The following is a 25414-nucleotide window of genomic DNA, read 5'->3' on the forward strand; positions in this document are numbered from 1 at the left end:
GGGGCGATTGAAAATTGGCTGGCTGACAGGAAGCAAAGAATAGTGATAAATGGGTCACTTTCAGAATGTCAGGCGGTGACCAGTGGGGTACCCCAAGGTTTGGTGCTGGGATCACAGCTGTTTACAATATACAGTAATGATATACATTATTACTGTATATACACCACGTCAACTGCCCTACCTTCATCTACCTGCTTGGTTTGTGGGCGGCACGGTGGCACAGTGGTTAGCACTGCTGCCTCACAGCGCCAGAGACCCGGGTTCAATTCCCGCCTCAGGCGACTGACTGTGTGGAGTTTGCACGTTCTCCCCGTGTCTGCGTGGGTTTCCTCCGGGTGCTCCGGTTTCCTCCCACAGTCCAAAGATGTGCAGGGTCAGGTGAATTGGCCATACTAAATTGCCCGTAGTGTTAGGTAAGGGGTAAATGTAGGGGTATGGGTGGGTTTCGCTTCGGCGGGTCGGTGTGGACTTGTTGGGCCGAAGGGCCTGTTTCCACACTGTAATCTAATCTAATCTAATCTAATCATAAAGGCATTAAAAGTAATATTAGCAAATTTTCTGATGACCAAAGCTGGGTGGCAGGGTGAAATGTGAGGAGGATGTTATGAGAATTGGCAGGGTGAAATGTGAGGAGGATGTTATGAGAATACAGGGTGACTTGGACAGGCTGGGTGAGTTGACGGATGCTTGGCAATTGCAGTTTAATGTGGATAAATGTCTGGTTATCCACTTTAGTGGCAAGAACAGGAAGGCAGGTTACTATCTAAATGGAGTCAAGTTAGGTAAAGTGGCAGTACAACGAGATCTAGGTGTTCTTGTACATCAGTCAATGAAGGCAAGCATGCAGGTACAGCAGGCAGTGAAGAAACCTAATAGCATGCTGGCCTTCATAACAAGAGAAATTGAGTATAGGAGCAACAAGGTCCTTCTGCAGCTGTACAGGGCCCTGGTGAGACCGTACCTGGAGTATTCTCTGCAGTTTTGGTCTCCAAATTTGAGGAAGGATATTCTGGCTGTTGAGGGAGTGCAGCGTAGGCTCACGAGGTCAAATCCCAGAATGGCAGGACTATCATATGTTGAAAGCTTGGAGCAATTGGGCTTGTTAACACTTGAGTTTAGAAGGATGAGAGGGGATCTAATTGAGACCTATAAGATTATTAAAGGATTGGACACTCTGGAGGCAGGAAGCATGTTTCCGCTGATGGGTGAGTCCAGAACCAGAGGACACAGTTTAAAGATAAGGGATAGGCCATTTAGAACAGAGTTGAGGAGAAACTTCTTCACCCAGAGACTGGTGGGAGTATGGAATGCTCTGCCCCAGAAAGCTGTGGAGGCTAAGTCTCTGGATACTTTCAAGAAAGAGATGGATAGAGCTCTTAAAGATAGTGGAATCAAGGGTTATGGGGATAAGGCAGGAACAGGATGCGGATTGTGGATGATCAGCCATAATCATAATGAATGGTGGTGCTGACTCGAAGGGCCGAATGGCCTACTCCTGCACCTATTGTCTATTGTCTATTGAAACGAAGGTTGTCAAGGAAGGTTTGTCTACTGAGTCAGTATGGGTGGAAATTAGGAACAGCAAGGGAGCTACCCCTCATTGGGGGATTTCTACAGACCACCTAATAGCAGTAGAGAGTTTGAAGAAGAACTAATAGGCTGGTAGATTTTGGAAAAACGCAGAGGTAGCAGGGTTATTATTATGGTGACTTCAACTTACCCAATATCGACTGGAACCTCCTTAGTGCAGATGGTTTGGACAGAGCCATTTTTGTCAAGTGTGTTCAGGAGGGTTTCCTTACTCAGTATGTAGACAGACCGATGAGGGGAGGGGCTATTTTGGATTTGGTGCCCAGCAATGAGCCAGGTTAGATGTCAGATCTCACGGTGGGAGAACACTTTGGTGACAGTGACTACAACTGCTTCACATTTACCAGAGGGTAAAAACAAGATCAGCAGATGCTGGAAACCAGAGTCTACATTAGAGTGGTGCTGGAAAAGCACAGCAGATCAGGCAGCATCCGAGGAGCAGGAAAATCAACGTTTTGGGAAAAAGCCCTTCATCAGGACTAGAGGCCTCTATTCCTGATGAAGGGCTTTTGCTCGAAACATCGATTTTCCTGCTCCTCGGATGCTGCCTGATCTACTGTGCTTTTCCAGCACCACTCTAATCTAGACTCACATTTACCAGAGCCTTGGGAGAGGGAAAGGAGCAGTTACTAAAGGAAGATATTTAATTGGGGAAAAGGAAATTATGACACTATGAGACAGGAGTTGGGAAGTACAGACTAGGAGCAGTTGTTCCACAGAAAGGGCACAGCAGACATGTGGAGACTGTTTAAGGAGCAGTAGTTGCGAGTGATGCACACATTTGTTCCTCTGAGACAGGTAAGAAGGGGCAAGATTAAGGACCATTGGATGACGAGAACAGAGGAGCTTCTCGTCAAAAGGAAGAAGGCAGCTTACATAAGGTGGAGGAAGCAAGGATCTAGCACAGCTTTAGAGGATTACAGGCTTGCTAGAAAGGATTAAACACAGGATTCTTGGCAGTGTGGAGGAACAGAGGGATCTTGGTGTTCAAGTACATAGATCTCTCAAAGTTGCCACCCAAGTGGATAGGGCTCTTAAGAAAGCAGTATGATGTTTTGGCTTTTATTAACAGGGGGATCGAGTTTAAGAGCCAGGAGGTTTTGCTACAACTCCACAAGTCCCTACTGAAACAACACCTGGAATATTGTGTCCCAATCTGGTCGCCCTACTATAGGAAAGATACAGAGGATTTGCAGAGAGTGCAAAGAAGGTTTACCAGGGTGCTGTCTGGACTGGAGGGCTTGCCTTATGAAGAGAGGTTGACTGAGCTCAGACTTTTCTCTCTGGAGAGAAGGAGGTAGAGAGGTGACCTGATCGAGGTATACAGGGTAATGAGTTGCATGGAGAGAGTCAATAGGCAGAGACCTTTCCCCAGGGCAGAACTGACTGGCATGAGGGGTCATAGTTTTAAGATATTAGGAGAAAGGTATAGAGGGGATGTCAGAGGTAAGTTCTTTACACAGAGTTGTGAATGCAAGGGATGCATTGCCAGCGATGCTGGTGGAAGCAGAGTCATTAGGGACGTTTAAGCGACTGCTGGACCTGCACATGGACAGCAGTGAATTGAGGGGTTTGTAAGTTAGGTTGTTTTATATTACATTAAGATTAATCCTCAGCACAAGATCGTGGGCCGAAGGGCCTGTTCTGTGCTGTACTTTTCTATGTTCTAGTGACACTCAACATCCTGTGAACGAACTTTTTAAAATCTTGATAATAGAAGCATAAGAAATATGAGGAGGAGTAGGTAATTAAGTCCTTTGAGAATGCTCTGCCATCCAATATGATCATGACTGATTGTCCAACTCAGCAGCCTGATCTCAATTTATCTCTATTCCGTTTAGCCCTAAGAACTATGTTAACTCCTTTGAAAACATTCAATGTCATGACCTCGACCATATTCTGTGGTAGAGAATTCCATAGGCTTACTGCTCTCTGGGTAAAGAAATTTCCCCTCATCTCAGTACTAAATGGCCTACCCCATATCTTTAACCATGATCCCTGGTTCTGGATAAAGTCGGAGGAATGTTTCAGGGCCTTTGGAGGTAAATCAGGGCCTTTGGGAATAGTAGGAGAAAATTTCATCTGGAACTTTCCCCAGAGTGTTTCAGGGTATCCATGGGTGAAATTGGCATGCACTAGAAGTGGGCAGGTAATTCATGTTGTAGATCATCTGAACCAAGGAGGGAGGGACAATTTATGATTACCCTCAGAAGGGACAAGATTACTCAGTGATTTTTGATTAAAAAAAAGTCAGATTCAGGACTGGATGGTGATGGATCCATTGACAGACAGCCCTGTTATTTACTGTTTAGGCTCATGTTTGAACAATGGGCAGTAGGAATAGGGACTATCTTTCAAATAGTCCCTAACATGAGTCAGGGACTGCATCAAGGAGGGCGCAAATTATTAGTAGGAGAAATAACCTCAAACAATGTTCCATGAAAATATTGATGACCTTTCTAGAGTTGTGCATCACTTTGACTACCTTTGTTCACAGAACAATTGTTAATGTGATGGGTGTGTAGAATATAAAAGACATAAAAGGCCTTTGTGTGGAGTTGAGGTTTATTATATAATAATACATCCATTAATGCATGTGACATGCATGTCAATGTGAATTTGAGATGATTTTTTCTTCCAACTAAATTCTACAATTTGAGATAAAAGAGATTGAATTTCTTCAGAGCATTTCCTGAATAAATCTAATTCACAACATGTTTCTGAGCTTCTTGCATCTTGTGTCCAATGTGGCAGGCAGACAGAAAGCACCCTCACTGCCATCTAAGTTTGTGATGTTATGTTCCATCATACAGATTGTACTGTGAAACTGAACAGGAATACCCACTCCAATGTGAGTTCACCAGAATCTCTTCCTCCAATATGCCATTTTGAAATGGCCTATTGCTAAATGAATTCTTTTTCACAACAATGTTTAAAATGGTGGCTAAGAATATTGAGTTTCAAAGCAAAAATATCCTTACCTTATTGGCCTTTTGTGATTTCTGATATGACAGATGACATGTAACTCTTAGCACTAACCCCCACCACCCTGCACCTCTGTCTACCTCACCACAATCCATCATAGATCATAATATCATAACATATAGAACCAGGAGTTGGTCACTCAATCCCTCAAACCTGAATGACCAATTGAAAAGCTTGTGGTTGCTTAACACACTTGCCTTCCTGCACACCCCCATTACCCCTGATTCCCATCTCAATCAAAAATCTAACACAGCTGTCAATATATGCAATGATCCAGACACCATTGCTCTTCCAGGAAGAGAATTCCAAAGTCCAATGATCATCAAAGAGAGTGAATTCTTCCTCATCTCCCTCTTGAATGGGTGACCACTTAATCTTACTTGCATAATTTTAGACTCCTACACAAATGGAAACATCCTTCCAGCTCCCACCTTGTCAAGTTCCCTCAGAATACTATATATTTCAATAAGATCATCTCACAGAGCTACCAACATTGGCTTCAAACGAGCAACATGGCAGACAGACATATTACCCTGATATCCACCACATTATACCAAAACTACTTGTAGTTACATGCATTCTTAAAAGAATATCAAAATTACATATAAATGGCTCTTTCTAGAGATTGACAATGCTCATCCACATTTTGTACATGTAACACATTTCTGTTGACTATTTCTGGTGATCATTTTCCATCATTTTAAGTGCATTTTCTCCCTCAGTTGTCTACCCCAAATACAGTCTTTATTAAGGGCTCTGGCAAAGTCCATGACCAGATGAATGCCCCCTCTTACTGCCCATAATAGAACAGAGATGTGAAGGTGGCTGGGGTGCGACTTGTCATTCGGATCCTCACCCCTTACGAGCGGAAGATCCTGATTGTGAATGTCCTGGGTCAGGCCTGATATTGGAGGCTGCTCTTGACTTACTGTGCTGGGATCCCCTGAACAAAAGCTACCTTCCTGACTGGGCTGAGGCCTGCTGACAACAATGGCATATTTCCTAGCTTTGTGATTGTACTAAAGGAATGGTCAGACAGCAATATACAAGCCTAGTATCTCTGGCTGAGCGGGCAATTCACGAAGGAGCAAAGCAAAGCAACACAGGGCAGGAGTGCTGTGAGTATACAGGTAGGTTCAGAGTGAGTGAGAGCTATGACAGTGACTGTTGGACCGATATATACAGCCTGATCCAGTCCACCAGCTGTACACATGTCCCTGAGGGGACACTGTCCTTGCCACGTGTTTACAATGATAGTTGTTGGCGCAGGCCAAGGTGCAGTACTGAAGTGCAGAAGTGTTCCACATGTGGGTGTACCAGGTGTTGTGAGGGTTCACAGAGCCTGACACAGGTCAGATGCCAAAGTTGAAAATGTGTTGCTGGAAAAGCGCAGCAGATCAGGCAGCATCCAGGGAACAGGATAATCGACGTTTCGGGCATAAGCCCTTCTTCAGGAAGGGCTTTCCTGAAGAAGGGCTTATGCCCGAAACGTCGCTTCTACTGTTCCCTGGATGCTGCCTGGTCTGCTGCGCTTTTCCAGCAACACATTTTCAGCTCTGATCTCCAGCATCTGCAAACCTCACTTTCTCCTCAGATGCCAAAGTCCCTGGACATGGGGTTCATGGGACCTGCTGAGGTGTTGCGCACAGTGTTCAATATGGAGGTCTTTGGAAGCAAGTGGTGAATTGAACCTACAAAGAACCTGCTGTCGTTTCCACATTAAGTTTTCCTGATGGCTAGCTCGCATGGCAAGTTTCGTCTGGTTGCAATCTATGCTGAGTTAGATTATTAACAAACAATAATAATGATCAATTGATAACGCACCTCTCCCTTGTGATAATTTCACCAGACCACTTCAGTCCAGCTCAATCATGTTGACCAGAAATCCTCAATTAATCTAGTCCCATTTCCCAGCATTTGGCCCATATACCTCCAAACCCTTCATATTCATGTACCAATTCAGATGCCATTTAAATGTAATTATACCAGCCTCCACCACTTCCTCTGGCAGCTCATTCCATACACACCACCCTCTACATGAAAATGTTGCCCCATAGGTCCTTTTTAAATCTTTCTCCTTGCACCTTAAACCTATGCCCTCTAGTTTTGGACTCTCCTGTGCTGGGAAAAACAGACCTTGGCTATTCACCCTATCCATGCCTCTTATGATTTTATAAACCTCTATAAGGTCTGTCCTCAGCCTCCACTGCAGGGAAAATAGCCCCAGCCTATTCAGCCTCTCCCAATAGGTCAAACCCTCCAAACCTGACAATATCTTGGTAAATCATTTCTTGCACTAAGTACTACTCCAGTCCAGTAGCTCAGTCTTAATATTTCCTCCTTCTATGTTAAATAGCATAACGGATTGTAAAAGGTGCTTATACATTAAACAACCAGTCCTTGTACCAAAAATAGCAGAATGTAGTAAATACATGTTCTATATTGCATCATTAGAAACTGTGTATTGTGATCTATATCAAAACAAGCTGTAGAGAGTTAAACTAGGTCATTTTGACTTTTAGCTTTTGACTCTAAAACAAATTATCTTGACTCAGCCTGGCGTTTTAACACACCTCTTCTAACATTAGGTCAACAGAAATGGGAACCAGGAACATTGCTTAAAGCATGACCTAGACGATAACACCTATTTCACACGAAATCAGGAGTCCCACCATCCAACAACTCCACCTACATCAAGTAATGTACACTACTCATATACCAGACTTGCCTTTTTTCAAAAACAAAGCAGCCAAGCAATGAGATACAAACAATAACAAACACAGGCACAATAAAATATGAGGTCTTGCTTCTCAGGATAACAACACAGTGATTGCATTTACTTGTATTTTTTTGGAAGGCAAGATAAGGCCACATTTAACTAAGAACCTAACATATAACTCGGCTTCCATTTCTCAAAGTCCACAATGAGTATAGCTCCATACCTTTTCAATTAATTATTAGTTTATTAATTATTGACATAAATAGGTGGAAGCATGAAGTAATTTAAATAAATCTCTCCGTTTCACAGAAATGTAAAAATAAACAGTAACCATACATATTAAAGGAACTGTAAAATGTTTTCCAGTTATTAACAGTATGATATGTCACTAATAGGATATTCTAATTAGTTGCATCAAGATCAATATAAACCTTTACAAATATGTGTCCCACTAACATGTCACCAAAAGAACCAACATTATTTTTACGGGATTAACTTCTTTTAAAAATCACCTATTCAATTACATAATTCACATTTATTTTTTATCAATTAAGAAATATTCAAGATGGGCCACACTTTGTGCAGTGAATTTTATGAAGGGGTGGGAGTGAACTGACTGAATTTAAAAACGGCTGGCCCACAGCGATATTATACTGGGGGGGGGGGGGGATCTCAGTGTGAAGTTTCCCCCATTTTGTGAAAAGAAGCTCAAATCTCAAAACCTTCCAGTCAGTCAATCTGATTGGCCAGAAGCTCTTGCAGTTGCAAAAGAAACCAGCATGGTCACTGGGTGGAGCTAAGTCCAAGATTTTGGGAAGAGTGATCAGCATGATCAGCATCCCAGGCAGGGTTGGGAACGAAGTTGGGTCTTGGACATGTGGGGGGGGGCGGGGGGTGTGGGGGGATTTCCCATAGAAAGGGACGACTCTTCATTCCCATTTATTTACAAGAGTTGGTGAAAATGCAGCCTTCCCAAGTTAGTCCAAATTCCATGGCCAACCATTTTATGGAAGCAGAGGCAGAATTATGACCATAACTGCTCCTTAATGGGCTTCAATATTCTAGGTACAGGCAGGTGGGCTTTGGGTGCAATACCCACCCATCATATTTTACATGACCCACTACCAGCAAAAACATACCTGGCATGGCAGCCACAAAATTCATAGTATAGGACAACCTGTAAGATTAAATAGTGTGGATCCAGCAATTAGGTAAATCAAGACATTGTTGTTAGATCATCACAATCCAATCTATTACCAATTAAAAGTATAAATCCAGGTATGGAAAATTGCATGGGTTCTGGGTAGGGGTTCTAGGGAAGGCTCACTCGACCCGAAACATTAGCTCTTGATTTCTCTCCATAGATGCTGCCAGACCTGCTGAGCTTTTCCAGCAATTTCTGTTTTTGTTTGTTAAGGAAAATTACAGAACTGATTAGTAACATAAAAGCTGTGTAACAGACTGCATAGCCAGCTTTGGGTCAGTTGACACCTACCATGGATGATGATAGTTTATAAAATGAAGTCAATACAGAGGGAAGGAACTGGTTACCCAGTTTGGAGGCTCTACAAATGAATACACTAAAGTAAGAGACAATGTGAAGAATCTAGATTTTAACTGTTAGGAAGCAAGCAGAATGGCACAATTGAAATTTAGGAAAAATGGAGAAAGTTCTTAGGCTCAAGAACCAGAGTCCTCCATCTGCAGACACTGTTGGATGGATTGTATGATACAGTTTTGACAAAGTGAGTAATCAAATAAAAATAATACATTTTTCATTAACACAATTACCAACATTGTTCTTGTTACATAAGATCATTGGGAACCTTCTGACATTAATTTTGACTAAATGCATTCTTTTGTTTTATAAGGCTTAAGGCTTGTTATGTACCAGACAGGTGTTTATCGATTTAAAAACTTCCTTACGCTGGTCTGTTCTGTGCAAATGTTTAACTAGACATTGCTATGGACTGTTGGAATCTTACTGAACAATGTGTTTCGTTCATCCTCTCGGTATTTTTCTTCAAGTCTTAGCTTATCAATATCCCCATACCTCAGAGCTCCAGAGGAAAAGTAAGGGTTGGAACTCTTCCTAAGTTTGTCAAAGAAACTGAAGTCAACCAGATATTTCCCACCAGGGGACAGTGACATAAGAGGGACAAATTCGTAGCCCCATAGAATCTCCTCTGGCACATACGAGGTTCTGATCTGGCAAGCGGCTCCCGTGGACTCCACTGTGGCATTTAAAATGACAACCAGCTCAAAATCTTTATCCCTTAGATTTGCCGATGCGTATCTGTTCAATGGACTTTTCTCATCAATAACGTGATAAAATGTCAATGGGAAAGTGAGGAATGGACTCTCTGAACCAGTATCCACCTGGAAATTCACATTTGCCTGCCTGAGTTTGATGGTCTCACCTTCCTCAGTGACATGATTATGCAGGAATTTCCCAGAAAGTTGACACTGTAGCAACAGACTCTTCCTCATGTTGGCCACCCGGATCATGAGGCAAAGTTTATTCTTGTGTATGGCAATGGCAGCATGGTAACTAAACCTGATGGTCTCAGAACGTTTTTTGGGTCTTGCAATCTTTGCCAGAAAAGTACCAGTGACAAAGATCTCTGCCAAGGTGGTAATGACCAACTGAATGATTAACAGGATAATGGCAAATGGGCACTCCTCTGTGATACAGCGGAATCCATAACCAATGGTCGTCTGGGACTCCAGGGAAAACAGAAATGCTCCTGTTAAGGTCTCAATGTTCACTACACAGGGTGTGTGGTTAGCTGGGGGGTGTAATAACTCTAAATCCCCATGTACAAATGCTATAGCATACCAGAGAATGCCAAAAAGGAACCACGTAATCACAAATGTTGCTGTGAAGAGAGTTAGCTTGTAACGCCACTTCATGTCAATGACGGTGGTCCAAAGATCCTGCAGGTAAAGGAAGGCCCAACCATCCACTTGGTCAATTTTCACATTGTTATGGCCATCTTTTGACACAACACGCCGTTTTGCAATTTGGGAGATCATGCTAATGTTCTCAGTGTTCTCCATCTTCAAAGATAATGATCTAACAGAGAGGAGGACAACAAATGGTCTGTTACATGAGAAATGTAATGCTCAACCAAACGGTCAATATGCAGAATAGTAATTCATACAGAAGTATACATGGAAAATGCTATTTTACCCACTTTTCTTCTTACAGTCTATCAGTATTATCCTCTACACAATTCTATTACATTTGCCCACATCATTCCCATATTCCTTAAAGTTTGCTGTTTTATCCACCTATTCAAACTAATCTTAAATACACACTACCTGCTGTGGAGTAAAAGGTTAATTGTCCCTTTACTTTAACAATAGTTACTAAGCATTTGCAAAAGGGGTTAAATTACAGTCATTCCAGATTACACTGACGGAAGCCTGAGTCTGTACGTTTCTAGCACAATGTCCTCTTTTAACATGCCTTACGAATAGTTATGTTTAATAATGCCTGTTAACATGTACTTTTAACAGTACTGACCTCATTTTGCAACATGATGGCAGTGGTGCCAGAGCCACACAGTCTGCCACCCAACACAGACAGCACCTCAGGACACTGACAGGGACTCATGTGAGCAATGAATTCTACCCTAAGCTGCTTACAATCTTGGGTCAATGCTTCAGGACCCAATACAGACTGAACAGGACTGAAATTACCATAGAGGATAAAAAAGAACAAAAATTGCACTACAAATCAAGCAACAAATCAAGCAGAAAAAGTGCCAACAGCTATTTTACAGATGGTGCAACAAAACTCCACATTTGGGAAGAAAGCCTGCCCATATTACAGAAAGCCATGGTTGCAGTCAAAACATATGAAGCTCACCACAAGGACCTACATTAAGAAGAAACAAGGCAACCATTTTTCGAGATAAAATACACGGTACATTTTTTTCCTCTGGGAGTCATGGATCAGAATATTCAATACCGGACCACAGATATTGCTGTAAATGTCCACTGCACAGACTTTAAATGGTAGACAGGGACGACAGACCCTGTTTTGTTGGGCAGCCTTAAATGGCTGAAGAAGGTCACCCTGCAATCTTAACTAGCCAACTGCAAGGCTCAGGAGGAATCAACTTCATGATCAAAGTTCAGCTTCAGGTAACAAAGAACAAGGAAGAACAAAGAACAATACAGCACAAGAACAGGCTCTTTGGCCCCCCATCGTGCGCCACCACATTTTGCCACTAAAACTGTCTTCATGTACAGGATCCGTATTCTTCTATTCCCCTCCTTTTCATGTATTCATCTAGGTGCTTCTTGAATGCTGCTATTATGTCTGCTTCCACCACCTCCTCTGTCAGCGCATTCCAGGCATTCACCACCCTTGCACGTCTCTTTTAAACTTCACCCTTGTACCTTGAACCCGTGTCCCCTAGTAATTGACTCCTTCACCCTGGGAAAAAACCTCAAACTTTCTACTCTATCCATGCCATTCACGATCTTATAAACTTCTATTAGGTCGCCCTGCATCTTGCTATTAGATTGCTCCTTGCATTCCAAATGAAAACATACCCAGTCTATCCATCTTTTCCTCATAGCTAAAATCTCCCATACCAGGCAACATCTTGGTAAGTCTTTTCTATACCGTCTCCAAAGCATCCACATCCTGCTGGTAGTGTGGTGACCAGAACTATACGCAGTTTTCCAAGTATGGCCTAACTAAAGTTCTATAAAGCTGCAGCATAACTTGTCTATCCTTATACTCCATGCCACTTCCAATAAAGGCAAGTATGCAATTGGCCTTTTCTACTACCTTACCTACCTGTGCTGTCAACTTCAGTGATCTGCATACCATCACTCCTAAGTGTTCTGCCATTCACTGTATAATTTCCCGCTGTATTTGACCTTCAAAAATGCACTCAGCATGGACAAGTTGGATTAAAGGTCTGTTTCATGCTAGATATCTCTATGGCTCTAAGAGTCAATCTCAAATGCAAATGTGAAGCCAAAGGGCAGGCAGCTAAAACAATAATGTCCATTTTGGAGCTGTTTTCCCTGGAGCATTGGAGGCTGTGGGGTTACCTTATAGAGGTTTATAAAGTCATGAGGGGCATGGATAGGATAAATAGATAAAGTATCTTCCCTGGGGTGGGGGAGTTCAGAACTAGAGGGCATAGGTTTAGGGTGAGAGGGGAAAGATATAAAAGAGACCTAAGGGGCAAATTTACTCACATTAAACTCCATCTGGCATTTTTCTGCCCATGCCTCCAACTCATCTATATAGTGATTATTAAGACTAAAAGACAAATTGTTGAAACGTACATGTTATCTAGGACCAGCCATGCTCACTCTTCAATAGCATAGCCCAAAAACTTAAATAGATGTGGCTTTCAGTCAGGGATGAAATAATGAGTTTAGACAACACATCCCAAACTGAGTGTTCCATCACACTGAGGGCAGATGCCAATCTAATCTGCTTGTCCACACCCAGGGAGATCTTCCACCTACTTAGAATCAAGACAAAAGCAGAGACTAAGATCTTTCGGTAAAAAGGCATTATTTCAAAAGTCATGCAGGCAACAATGTGGTGCTTGACTATAGTGCCACTTCTTAAACTAAACAGATTCTTAGAATTTGTCTCAACTTTGGAACAAATCAGTTAATAAGAGATGATAGCCTTACAAACTGAAAAATCTTCAGCAAATTGAACAGCAGCTTCTAGCAACTTCCCCAGATGAGGTCTCTGATCTGGTGAACACAGTCAAAACGCCAAATGGACATTATTGTTTAAGCTGCCTGGCCTTTGGCTTCACATTTGCATTTGAGATAGACTCATAGAGCCGTAGAGATGTTCAGCAAGGAAACAGACCTTCAGTCCAACTTGTCCATGCCAAGTAGATATCCTAAATTAATCTAACCCCATTTCCTAGTATTTGACCCATATCCCTCTAAATCCTTCCTATTCATATACCCATCCAGATGCCTTTTAAATGCTGTAATTGTACCAGTCTCCACTACTTCCTCTGCCAGCTCATTCTTTACATGTACCACCCTCTTTATGAAAAAGTTGCCCCTTGGGTCCCTTGTAAATTCTTCCCCACCCCCACCTTAACCCTATGCCCTCTAGTTCTGGACTCCCCTACCTTAGGAAAAGACCTTGGTTATTCACGTTATCTTATAATGAATGAGGTCCAACATATGCCACATAGATGACATTTACATCAATGAGTCCACTAAACCTCAGGACAACAACAATGTTAGAAGAGTCTTGAATAATTTGCTGAATACGGGTTGACACTCAATGACTGGTGTGAATTCTCAAATCCTGTGGTTACATTTTTAGGCTGTGTTGTTCAGGAATGTTATATAACAGTTCATAGGAATGGTGAACAAGGTTGGAAAACCTTTATCCCACTTAGCCCAAGTTAATAAACCTCTCAAACAACCTTTGAAGCAAAATCAGGCCACTTTTGGAATATTGCACGCAATTCTGGTCTCCTTTCTATTGGAAGGATGTTGTGAAAGTTGAGAGGGTTCAGAAAAGATTTATAAGGATGTTGCCAGCATTGGAGGATTTGAGCTATAGGGAGAGGTTGAATAGGCTGGGCTGTTTTCCCTGGAGCATTGGAGCCTGTGGGGTGACCTTGTAGAGGTTTATAAAATCATGAGCGGCATGGGTAGGATAAATAGACAAAGTCTCTTCCCTGGGATGGGGGGAGTCCAGAACTAGAGGGCATAGGTTTGGAGTGAGAGGGGAAATATATAAAAGAGACCTAAGGGGCAACGTTTTCACGCAGAGGATGGTACATGTATGGAATGAGCTGCCAGAGGGAGTGGTGGAGGCTGGTACAATTGCAACATTTAAGAAGCATTTGGATGGTATATGAATAGGAAGGGTTTGGAGGGATATTGGCCGGGCGCTGGCAGGTGGGACTAGATTGGGTTGGGATATCTGGTCAGTATGGAGGGGTTGGACCCAAGGGTCTGTTTCTGTGCTGTACATCTCTATGACTCTATCAAGCATGGCGACGGAATGAGCATCAACAGCACTGATGTTACAGATTCAAAGACATGCTTATTTAATCCATTATTAAGACTTATTTAATCCATTATTATAGCTCTGTCCTTCCAACTTTAATATGAGCCTTGCATTATCCACAGCCTAGGAGCAATCTTACTTCAGACCCAATGTGACAGGATCAGATGACCAGTGGACAACCCCTCCACAACTCTACTGACACACAATAAATGTATTCCATCATTTAAAAAGAGGCACTTCCTTCATTCGTGAGAGAAACGTTCTATATCTAAGGCCTACTACTCAAAGTAGAAACTGTCCACAAGCTACTGATAACTTTGTACAGCACAGGTGAGCTCACAAAGGTGCCTCCCAGAATCCAGAGTCATAGAGTGATACAGCACAGAAACAGATCCTTGCGTCCAACTTGTCCGCCGATCAGATATCCTCAACCAATTTCATCCAATTGTCTGGCATTTGGCCCATATGCCTATAAACCCTTCCTATTCATGTACTCAATCAGATGGCTTTTAAAAGGTGCCTCCACCACCTCCTCTGGCAGTTTGTTCCATACGCACACTATCCTCTGCGAGAAAAAGATGCCTCTTAGGTCCCTTTTAAATCCTTCTCCTTTGCAGCTCATACAATACAATAATCATGAAATATCCAGGGGAGGTATAAGATTACTGCTACAGTTCTATGAAGCAGGAGAAAGTGAGGGCTGCAGATGCTGGAGATCAGAGCTGAAAAATGTGTTGCTGGAAAAGCGCAACAGGTCAGGCAGCATCAAAGGAGCAGGAGAATCGACGTTTCGGGCATAAGCCCTTCTTCAGGAATGAGGAGGGTGTGCAAAGCAGGCTAAGATAAAAGGTAGAGAGGAGGGACTTGGGGGAGGGGCATTGGGAATGCGATAGGTGGAAGGAGGTTAAGGTGAGGGTGATAGGCCGGAGACCTCACCTTAACCTCCTTCCACCTATCGCATTCCCAACGCCCCTCCCCCATACACCTCCTCCCTACCTTTTATCTTAGCCTGCTTGGCACACCCTCCTCATTCCTAAAAAGGGCTTATGCCCGAAATATCAATCCTCCCGCTCCTTTGATGCTGTCTGACCTGCTGCGCTTTTCCAGCAACACATTTTTCTGTTTTATGAAGCAGCCCATCAACAATGCAAGTAAGGACCAACTGATTTCTTCAAGAAGTCAAGGACTTTGTGACCTTAACCACTACCATTTCAACCACAACATACTTGCTAGCCAGTGATAAAGTTGCAAAAGTTTTGTGAGGCTTAGTTACATGATGATGAATGTGTGCTGAGTTGCATGTCTTGTCGGGAGGGTTGAGCACAGGATGTCTCCCAATACCTCTGCCCTGTGGCACTATTTTAAATAGCACTATCACATTTATATTATTGATGATTGTGTAGGTTACAAAGTACAGTCGGTGATCCCACAAACTCTGACTGGATGTCCTCCAGAAGATTAACAAGTGACATCAGTTGATTTCCAGGTGCTAGCCAGGACACCGCTATCTGGTATGGTGGCCTGGCATTTCTCAAGGATATGGACACCAACTGCACTATTCATGGATAGAAGAAGAAAGGACATCTTTCACCTTCTCCTTTCCAGCTAGACACCAAAACATAGAAAATAGGAGCAGACATTGAACATCCAGCCCATTGAGCCTGCTCCATTATTCGACATGATCATGAATGATCCTTTAGTCCATCTCAATGCCACCTCACTTCCACTATCCCTTTGATACCTCTGTCTCTAGAAATCTATCTTCTTCTTCCTTAAATATATTCAGTCATTTGGTCTTCACAGACCTGTGTTCGAGAATTCCAAACGATCATCACCTTCTGAGTGAAAAACCTTCTCATTTCAGTTTGAAATGGTCTATCATATATCCTGAGAATGTGATTTCTTGTTCCGGACCTGGCCTGGTCAGGGGAAACATCATCCCACTATCCAGTCTGTGTAATCCTGTTAGAACATTGTATGTTTCAATGAGATTCTCTTTCACCAGTCACTCTTCATACAATAAAGCTGCCGCACTCATTCAATGGCAAATATATTTCTTCTGGTAAGGAGATCAAATGTTTTTTAAACATTATTTCAGGGGATATGGATCCTGTTGGCTGGACAGCATTTCTTGCTCATCTCTAGCTGCCCTTGAGAAAGTAGTGGTGATTTGCTTTCTTGGACCTTTGCAGTCCATATATGGTCTCACCAAGACACAGTACAACTGCATTAAGACATCTTTCCTCCTCTACTCAAACTCTCTTGCAAAGGAAGACCATGGGAATGCCTTAACATTGTTCTCTTCCAATTTAAAGGAGACAGTTTTTCTTATCTTGCTCAATAACTGTGTTAAAGGTCATGTTTTCCATGTATGAAGTCCTGAACATAGTTGTATTTGATAACGGACTATAATTTGTCAATGAGCTTTCAAATCAGTGCAGCCAAGTTGTAAGTTTACCGATATTTCCTCAGGCCAATAGTGAAGCCAAAGAGAGAATTAGCTACCATTAAAAATAACTTCTGAGAAAGAACGACAATTTTCATTTAGCCTTACTCAATTACTGCTCTACCTTCTTCAGGCATCTACAGTGGGCATTTGACAAGTACCTCATAAAGGTCAAGTCATAAGATAAGAGCCCACAATGTTGGAGGTAATATATTGGCATGGATAGAGAATTGGTTAAAGAGCAGGAAACACCAAGTTGGGATAAGGGGTTAATTTTCAGGCCGACAATGTGAAACCAGTGGGATTTCACAAAGGTTAGTAGTGGGACTGCAACTGTTTACAATATACATTAATGACATGGAAGAATGAACTGTAGCCAAATTTACAGATGACACAAAAATATTTGGAAAGGCAAGTTGTGAGAAGGATACAGATAGTTTACAGAAGGATATTGATAGGTTAAAGTTGAAAAGTGTGGTGCTGGAAAAGTACAGCAGGTCAGGCAGCATCTGAGCAGCATAGAGTCGCCATTTCGGGCATAAGTCATTCCTGATGAAGGGCTTATGTCCAAAACATTGATTCACCTGCTCCTCAGATGCTGCATGACCTGCTGTGCTTTTCCAGCTCCACACTTTCAGACTGATTCTCCAGCATCAACAGTCCTCACTTTCTCCTATGGATAGGTTAAGTAAGTTAAAAGTTGGCATTTGCATGGTGCATACAGAAGACCATACCTTCCACTTGCTAAGTTTGGGTATTCTCATGATTATGTGAATAGTTGAATTTGTGCTTAGGACCTGTAAGGTTCATCAACTTGTGAGGAGCATAGAGTCAAAAAGCTTTCAATCGATAAGAAAGTGGAAAACGTTTGCAGATGGAATATAATGTGGAAAACTGTGAATTTATTCATTGTGGAATGGAGAACAAAAGAACAGAGTATTATTTAAAGGAAGAAAAGCTGCAGAAATCTGCAGCATAAAGGGATTTGAGGGGTCTGTGCAGGAAACACAGAAAGCTAGCACCCAGGTACAGCAGGTGTTCAGGAAGGTGAATGGAATGTTGGCCCTTATTTCAAGGGAGTTGGACTATGAGAGTCAGGAAGTACAAGGTGCTGGTGAGACAACAAATGAAATATTGTGAACAGTTTTGGTCCTATTATTTAAGGGAAGATATTACTTAATTGCAAGAAGTTCAGAGAACGTTCACTAGGATGATCCCTGGCATGGAAGGATTGTCTTATATGAGCAAAGATTAAACAGATTGGAACTCACTGGAATTTAGAAGAATGAATGGTGATTTCATTGAAACATATAGGATTCTTAAGGGTTTGACAGGGTAAGTGCTGAGGGCGGCACGATGACTCAGTGGTTAGCACTGCAGCCTCGCAGCACCAGGGACCCGGGTTCGATTCCAGCCTTGGGTGACTGTCTGTGTGGTGTTTGCACATTGTCCCAGTGTTTGGGTTTCCTCTGGGTGCTCCGGTTTCCTCCCACAATCCAAAGATGTGCAGGTCAGGTGGATTGTCCATGCTAAATTACCCATAGTGTTAGGTGCATTAGTCAGACAGAAGTGGGTTACTCTTTGGAGGGCCAGTGTAGACTTGTTGGGCCGAAGGGCCTGTTTCTACACTGTAGGGAATCTAATCTAGAAAGGATGTGTCCCATCGTGGAAGAATCTAGGATCAGAGGACAAAGTGTCAGAGTTAAGGGGTGCCAATTTAAGGCTGAGCTGTGAAGGATTATCTTCTCTCAGAGGGTCGTCAGTCTTTGAAACTCTTCGCTACAGAGAACCATGGAGCAGAGTCCTTGTGTTTAAGGCAGAGATTGGTAGATTGGGGAATCAAAGGTTATGAGGAAAGGGCAGAAAAGTGATTGTGAGGAATGTTGGATCAGCCATGATCCTATAGAATGGTAGAGCAGGCTTATGGGGCCAAATGCTTTCTGTTTCTTATGATTTTATGGTTGCCGAACACTAATGTCTCAGTGCAGGACCATGAATAAATACAACAGACTGAGGAACTTTACAGGACAAAACTCGAACCTCCAACCAGAGGAAAGGGCTCACAACTTACTTTGCAAAAAGAGTTTGAGTTGTGGTTCAGAGACCAGCAGCGTAAGGGTCCTAATGCAGGGCAGACTTCAACAGGGGAGGCCAACAGCAAATGGTTCAAAGGGACACAAGTGTTTTGATTTTGCTCAACTAGAAGCCAAGAGCTGGATGGACTCCATACACTGATCTTAAGGAGGTCACTGACAGCGGCACGGTGGTACAATAGTTAGCACTGCTGCCTCACAGCGCCAGAGACACGGGTTCAATTCCTGCCTCAGGCAACTGACTGTGTGGAGTTTGCACATTCTCCCGTGTGTGCGTGGGTTTCCTCCGGGTGCTCCGGTTTCCTCCCACAGTCCAAAGATGTGCAGGTGAGGTGAATTGGCCATGCTAAATTGCCCGTAGTGTTAGGTGAAGGGGTAAATATAGGGGAATGGGTCTGGGTGGATTGCTCTTCGGAGGGTTAGTGTGGACTTGTTGGGCCGAAGGACCTGTTTCCACACTGAAAGTAATCTAAAAAAAAGTAATCTAACAATGACTAGGGCGACGGAGCCTCAGAGAAGGGGTTAGGCTTCTGTCATTGGAGCAGTAGGAAAGTCCATGCTGGCATTAACAGAGTGTCCAGGACACTGGGAACTAAGGTCCAGGGTCTCAGTGAAAGCCAAGAGCTGGCAGGGGTCAAGGGATAGAGCCAAGAGTGTGGTGCTGGAAAAGCACAGCAGGTCAGGCAGCATCCGAGGAGCTGGCGAATCGACATTTCGGGCATAAGCTGAAGGGTTTATACCCGAAATGTCGATTCTTCTGCTCCTCAGATGCTGCCTGACCTGCTGTGCTTTTCCAGCACCACACTCTCAACTCTGATCTCCAGCAACTGCAGTCCTCACTTTCTCCTTAAGGGATAAAGTGCTGATGACTTTGGCCAGGATGCTGGAAGTCAGGTGGGGTGGGGGTGGTGACTTTTTCCCCAGCCCAGAAAGGACTTTCTCCATATCCATCTGTTGGGTCCAGTGGATGCATCAGGTAGGGGAGGGGTGAGGGAGGAGGCAGATATAGGAGGGTTCACAGAGGGAAAAGGAGGCTGCAGGAGGGTATCGAGAGGGAAAGGAGATTACAAGAGATGGGAGAGAAGGGACCTGCAAGAGGAGTGTGGGAAGGGAGAGGAGATTGCACGAAGGCTGTGCAGGGAGAAGGTGAGGGAGGCTACAAATAACAAAGAATTATTTTAAACTCATCAACAAAGGAATACGTAACTAACTGGGATCCGTGAAAATGACTAGGGTTATGAACTCCTTGCAAATGAAGTAGAATCTTTGGTTTTAAGATTGTGCAACTTCAGGAGCTGGTATACTTGGCAAAAAACATGATGGGCCCTCTGGCTGTGAGTTGCTTGTCATTCCCCGCCTTCTCCCACAATCTGAAAAATTCCACTGCCAGACTGAAGCTCTTGAGTGGCAGATAATTAGCAAATTAAAATCCTAATACACCTAAGGGTGGACAAACTGCCTGATGCCTTATCCAGCGCCTCTAATTCAGTAGGCTGACCACAAGATATTCTGGCTCTGGAAAAAAGTCACCTCTTTGTATAAACTACTCTCCATTCTAAATAACTTACATTCAATTTTATATGTCCACCTCCTTGCTTTTGGTCTCTCAACTAATAGAAACTGTTCACTTACATCTGCTGTGTTCCATCCTTGCATACTTTTAAACACTTCAATTTTAGAAACCTGTATTGTGTTTTACTCTTATGGGAGAAAGCCCCATATTTCTACCTCATTATGTTTTCTTCTTTGTAACCAAGTTTCAATCCACTTTTTTGTCCTACCACTAATGTCATATTCTTTAGTAATCGTCTATGTTGCCCATTGCTAATGTCCATGTGCATGATATCCTCTGACATTTCCTTCATTTACCATATCAGTTACATCATGTATAAATTTTATGAGAACTGTGTTACACAAGTCTATTTTAAAATCCATACTGATTTGTTTTAATTATCAGTTGATCTAAATTTGTGTTTATTTCATATCATTAGACTCTCTTACATTTTCTCTATCACTGTGTTTAAGCGAAATGGCTTATAATTACTATATTGCTCCATCGCTATTATTTAAAATGATAGTGTATTGGATACTTACAGTCCTCTGACACAAGCCCAGCCTCATATAGAGTTCTCTATTTAAAACATTTAGGGCCTCGCTAATTCCATCGTTTATCCTTCAGAAGTTTAGAATGGATTGCATTGGGTTTGCAGGCTAGTTTTCCTTTGGTTTATCTAAAGCTTTCACCTGAGTAGTATTACCCAAATTGAGCAATTACTTCAGGATTTAACTTGTCATCCTTCTCCTTAGATCAGTATAGACCAATAAGAAATACAGTTTACCTACCTGCCAGATTACGTATCACCTACAAAGTGAGGATCGTCTCTCCCCTAGGAATCTCAATTCAACTTTAGCAGCTCCTATTTTACTGACAGTCCTAAGAAAAGAAATGACTGTTTCTTTCTATGTTTTTTGAAATTATTTCACTACCTTCTTAGTTTATCCCTAACTCATCCTCTTTAGACCTTTTTCATCATATGGGCTTTCAGCTTCATCGCTCTTACTGTACATATAGATCTCTCCAATTTTCTGTGCGCTAATTTGTCCATCCATCACACTTTAGCTAATTCACTCTCCATTTTTCCAAAGCTGCTATAATCCAAACTCTGATTTTAATTCCTGGACTCGCTTTTCCCTTTTCTAGTTAATCTCAACTCCATCAGCGAGTATGACTCCGAAAGGTGCTCAACTGTATTTAGGGCTTCTCCTCTTCTATTTCATTATTCATAATGAAGAGCTGGCAAATGTTTTTCTGTTGATCTGTGGAAATGGGATTAGGATACATGCAGAGTTGACTGTTAGAAGGACAATGTCTCAAAGATTTCACCTTGTTCATTTATTGGGGCACAAGAAATACTTTGAGTCATTGTACTAAACTTCCATCATGCAACATCAATGGCTAATCATTCAGCTACTCATGAAGTTTATATATTTTACAAAGTAGAAACCTCAGTTGACAGGGATCCTCTCAACAAGTAATGAGGAGTGAGAGGGCTTTACCCTGAAAGGTATATATTTCACTTATTCATAAAAATGTTCGGCTTTTGCTTTTGTTTTTTTGGAGTGAAAATGTTCTGTTCATTTTAGAAATGGAATTTTGTGTTAAAAAACACAAAACACAAAACAGAACTGCAGATGATGCAAACAAAATCAGAAATTTTCAGAACATGAGTTCACAAGAAGAAGGGTCACTGGACCCAACGCGTTAACTCGGCTTTCCCTCCACAGATGCTGCCTGATCTGCTGAGCTTTTCCTTAAATTCCGAAATTTGTTATGGGCTACATCTGCCTCCATTCTTTGATAGGTGTTTCTTCTTATTCTTCCAGATTCCTGAAAGGAAATCTAAAAACAATATTTTTTTCTTGTGGTGAGCCTTCTACTGTTTCACCAAACCTACTGAGACCTACCTCTGCCCTGTCCCAACCCTGACCACTCACTCCTTGTTTACAATACACAGGACTGGAGATGATCGGGAGGGGGAGACAGAAATACCATCTTAAAGAAAACCTGCTCTGCCAGTCAGCACTTAGCAACTGATTGGCTAAACAGTGAAGTTAATCACCCCATGTTTTTAGACAGAAAATTCCAGGAGTGCGGTCCAATGCTAATTAATGAATATACAGAAACTAAGCATAACTCTTGCTTGGGCTGGATACCTTAGTTCAGTTGGTTGCAATTTCAATGCTGAGTTAAAAGGCTACAAGTTTAAGTCTTACCCCAGGTCTGATTAATAAGTCTAGATCTGTTCCTTGAATGCATTATATGTTTACCTACTGGGTCCTAAAAACAATGCACAATGAATTTGTTCAGGAATGTCAATATTTTTTTAAAAATGTTGGCAAGGGAGCAGCCATTACACAATCATGAGCTTAATCCATTGTTTCGCATTTTACAGGAGAAAGTGAGGACTGAAGATGCTGGAGATCAGAGCCGAGAGTGTAGTGCTGGAAAAGCACAGCAAGTCAGGCAGCATCCAGGGAGCAGAGAATCCATGTTGAGGGCATACGCTCTTCATCAGGAATTCCTGATGAAGGCTTTTACCCTAAATGTCAATTCGCTTGCTCCTCGGATGCTGCCTGACCTGCTGTGCTTTTCCAGCACCACACTATCAACTTTAACATTTTACAGCCAGCCATCATACTAAATATAATAGTGGAGGAGTGGTGCATTGTCACAAGGTAGGAACATGGACTGCAGTAGGTCATTCAGTCCTTTGAATCAACACCATCATAGAATCCCTACAGTGTGGAAACAGGCCCTTCGGCCCAACAAATCCACACTGACCCTCCGAAGAGTATCCCACACAAACCAATTTCCCTACTCTATTACTGTACATTTACTCCAGAGTAATGCACCTAACCTGCACATCTTTGGACTGTGGAGGAAACCGGAGCACCCGGAGGAAACCCACGCAGACACGGGGAGAACTCCACGCAGACAGTGAACGGTGGTTGGAATCAAACCTGGGTCCTTCGTGCTGTGAGGCAGCAGTGCTAACCACTGAGCCACCGAGCCGCTTCATTGTATAAGATAATGGCTGATCTGGCTGTGGCTTAGCTCCACTTTGCTGTAGGCCCCACATAATCTTTTTGTCCCTCGTTTTATCAAAAATCCAGCAAACTCTGTTTTGAATAAATTCAACAGTCCAGCCTCTGCTACTTTGTTGGGAAGAGAATTCCACAAACTAAGAACTGTCAGAGGTGACATCCTTCAGGTGATAGCTAATCAGAAGTCCTATCTGGGTAGATATAAAAAAGGTATTTTTACTTCAATGTCTTTTTTTGTTTGGCTCTAATAAATTCCATCATAATATTTCAAAGAAAAGCAAAGAAGTTACATCTAGTGTTATGCTCGACAGTTATTATTCCTCAATAAATATCACTAAAGCAGATTACCTGTTCATAATCATATTATTTGCTGTGGAAGCTTGCTTTACACAAATTGGATCCTGTATTACCAAAATTATGAAGTGTCTATATTTCAAAAGTACTGTATTGCCTGTAAAGTGCTTGGGAAGTCTTGATACCAGAAGATGCACTGTATGAATGCAAGTATTTTGTAAAGGTGCAGAAATTTAAAAAGGACGTCCTCGAGAGTAGTAATACCTGGATTACTCCCGGTGCCTCGAGCTAGTGAGGGCAGGAAAAGGTGGATAGAGCAGATGAATGCGTGGCTGAGGAGCTGGTGTATGGGAGAAGGATTCACATTTTTGGATCATTGGAATCTCTTTTGGGGTAGAAGTGACCTGTACAAGAAGGACAGATAGCACCTGAATTGGAAGGGGACTAATATACTGGCAGGGAAATTTGCTGGAGCTGCTTGGGAGGATTTAAACTAGTAAGGTGGGGGGTGGGACCCAGGGAGATAGTGAGGAAAGAGATCGATCTAAGACGGGTACAGCTGAGAACAGAAGCGGGTCAAACAGTCAGGGTAGGCAGGGACAAGGTAGGACTAATAAATTAAATTGCATTTATTTCAATGTAAGGGGCCTAACAGGGAAGGCAGATGAACTCAGGGCATGATTAGGAACATGGGACTGGGATATCATAGCAGGTACAGAAACATGGCTTAGGGATGGGAAGGACTGGTAGCTTAATGTTCCAGGATACAAATGCTACAGGAAGGATAGAAAGGGAGGCAAGAGAGGAGGGGGAGTGGCATTTTTTGATAAAGGGATAGCATTACAGCTGTGCTGAGGGGGGATATTCCCAGAAATACATCCAGGGAAGTTATTTGGGTGGAACTGAGAAATAAGAAAGGGATGATAACCATATTGGGATTGTATTATAGACCTGTAATAGTCAGAGGGAAATTGAAACAAACTTGTAAGGAGATCTCAGCTATCTGTAAGAAGAATAGAGTGGTTATGATAGGGGATTTTAACTTTCCAAACATAGACTGGGACTGCCATAATGTTAAAGGTTTAGATGGAGATGAATTTGTTAACTGTGTACAAGACAATTTTCTGATTCAGTACGTGGATGTACCTACTAGAGAAGGTGCAAAATTAGACCTACTCTTGGGAAATAAGGCAGGGCAGGTGACCGAGGTATCAGTGGGGGAGCACTTTGGGGCCAGCGACCATAATTCAATTAGATTTAAAAATAATGATGGAAAAGGATAGACCAGATCTAAAAGTTGAAATTCTAAAATTGGAGAAAGGCCAATTTTGAAGGTATTAGGCAAAAACTTTCGAAAGCTGACTGGGGGCAGATGTTCGCAGGTAAAGGGACGGCTGGAAAATGGGACGCTTTCAGAAATGAGATAACGAGAATCCAGAGAAAGTATATTCCTGTTACGGAGAAAGGGAAGGCTGGTAGGTATAGGGAATGCTGGATGACTAAAGAAATTGAGGGTTTGGTTAAGAAAAAGAAGGAAGCATATGTAAGGTATGGACAGGATAGATCGAATGAATCCTTAGAAGAGTATAAAAGAAGTATACTTAAGAGGGAAATCAGGAGGGCAAAAAGGGGACATGAGATAGCTTTGG

At 42.4% G+C, this 25414-nt stretch overlaps 1 protein-coding gene across 6 annotated transcripts in view; it reads right to left on the reverse strand.

The window, feature by feature from the left end:
- Positions 1–8007: 8007 nt before the first annotated feature.
- kcnj15 (potassium inwardly rectifying channel subfamily J member 15) overlaps positions 8008–25414 on the reverse strand; it is a 46300-nt gene continuing 28893 nt past the window's right edge. For 3 of the 6 annotated variants that reach the window (XM_043701338.1, XM_043701342.1, XM_043701339.1), the window contains one exon: positions 8008–10370. In XM_043701338.1, coding sequence (XP_043557273.1) covers positions 9248–10370 — 1123 coding nt within the window. In that variant the 3' untranslated portion in view covers positions 8008–9247. Of the gene's footprint in view, positions 10371–16132; positions 16290–25414 lie in introns of all 6 variants that reach the window. The other 3 variants (XM_043701341.1, XM_043701340.1, XM_043701343.1) reach the window with 2 other exon arrangements.

The sequence above is a fragment of the Chiloscyllium plagiosum genome, chromosome 12, assembly GCF_004010195.1.
Source record: "Chiloscyllium plagiosum isolate BGI_BamShark_2017 chromosome 12, ASM401019v2, whole genome shotgun sequence".
NCBI lineage: Eukaryota > Metazoa > Chordata > Chondrichthyes > Orectolobiformes > Hemiscylliidae > Chiloscyllium > Chiloscyllium plagiosum.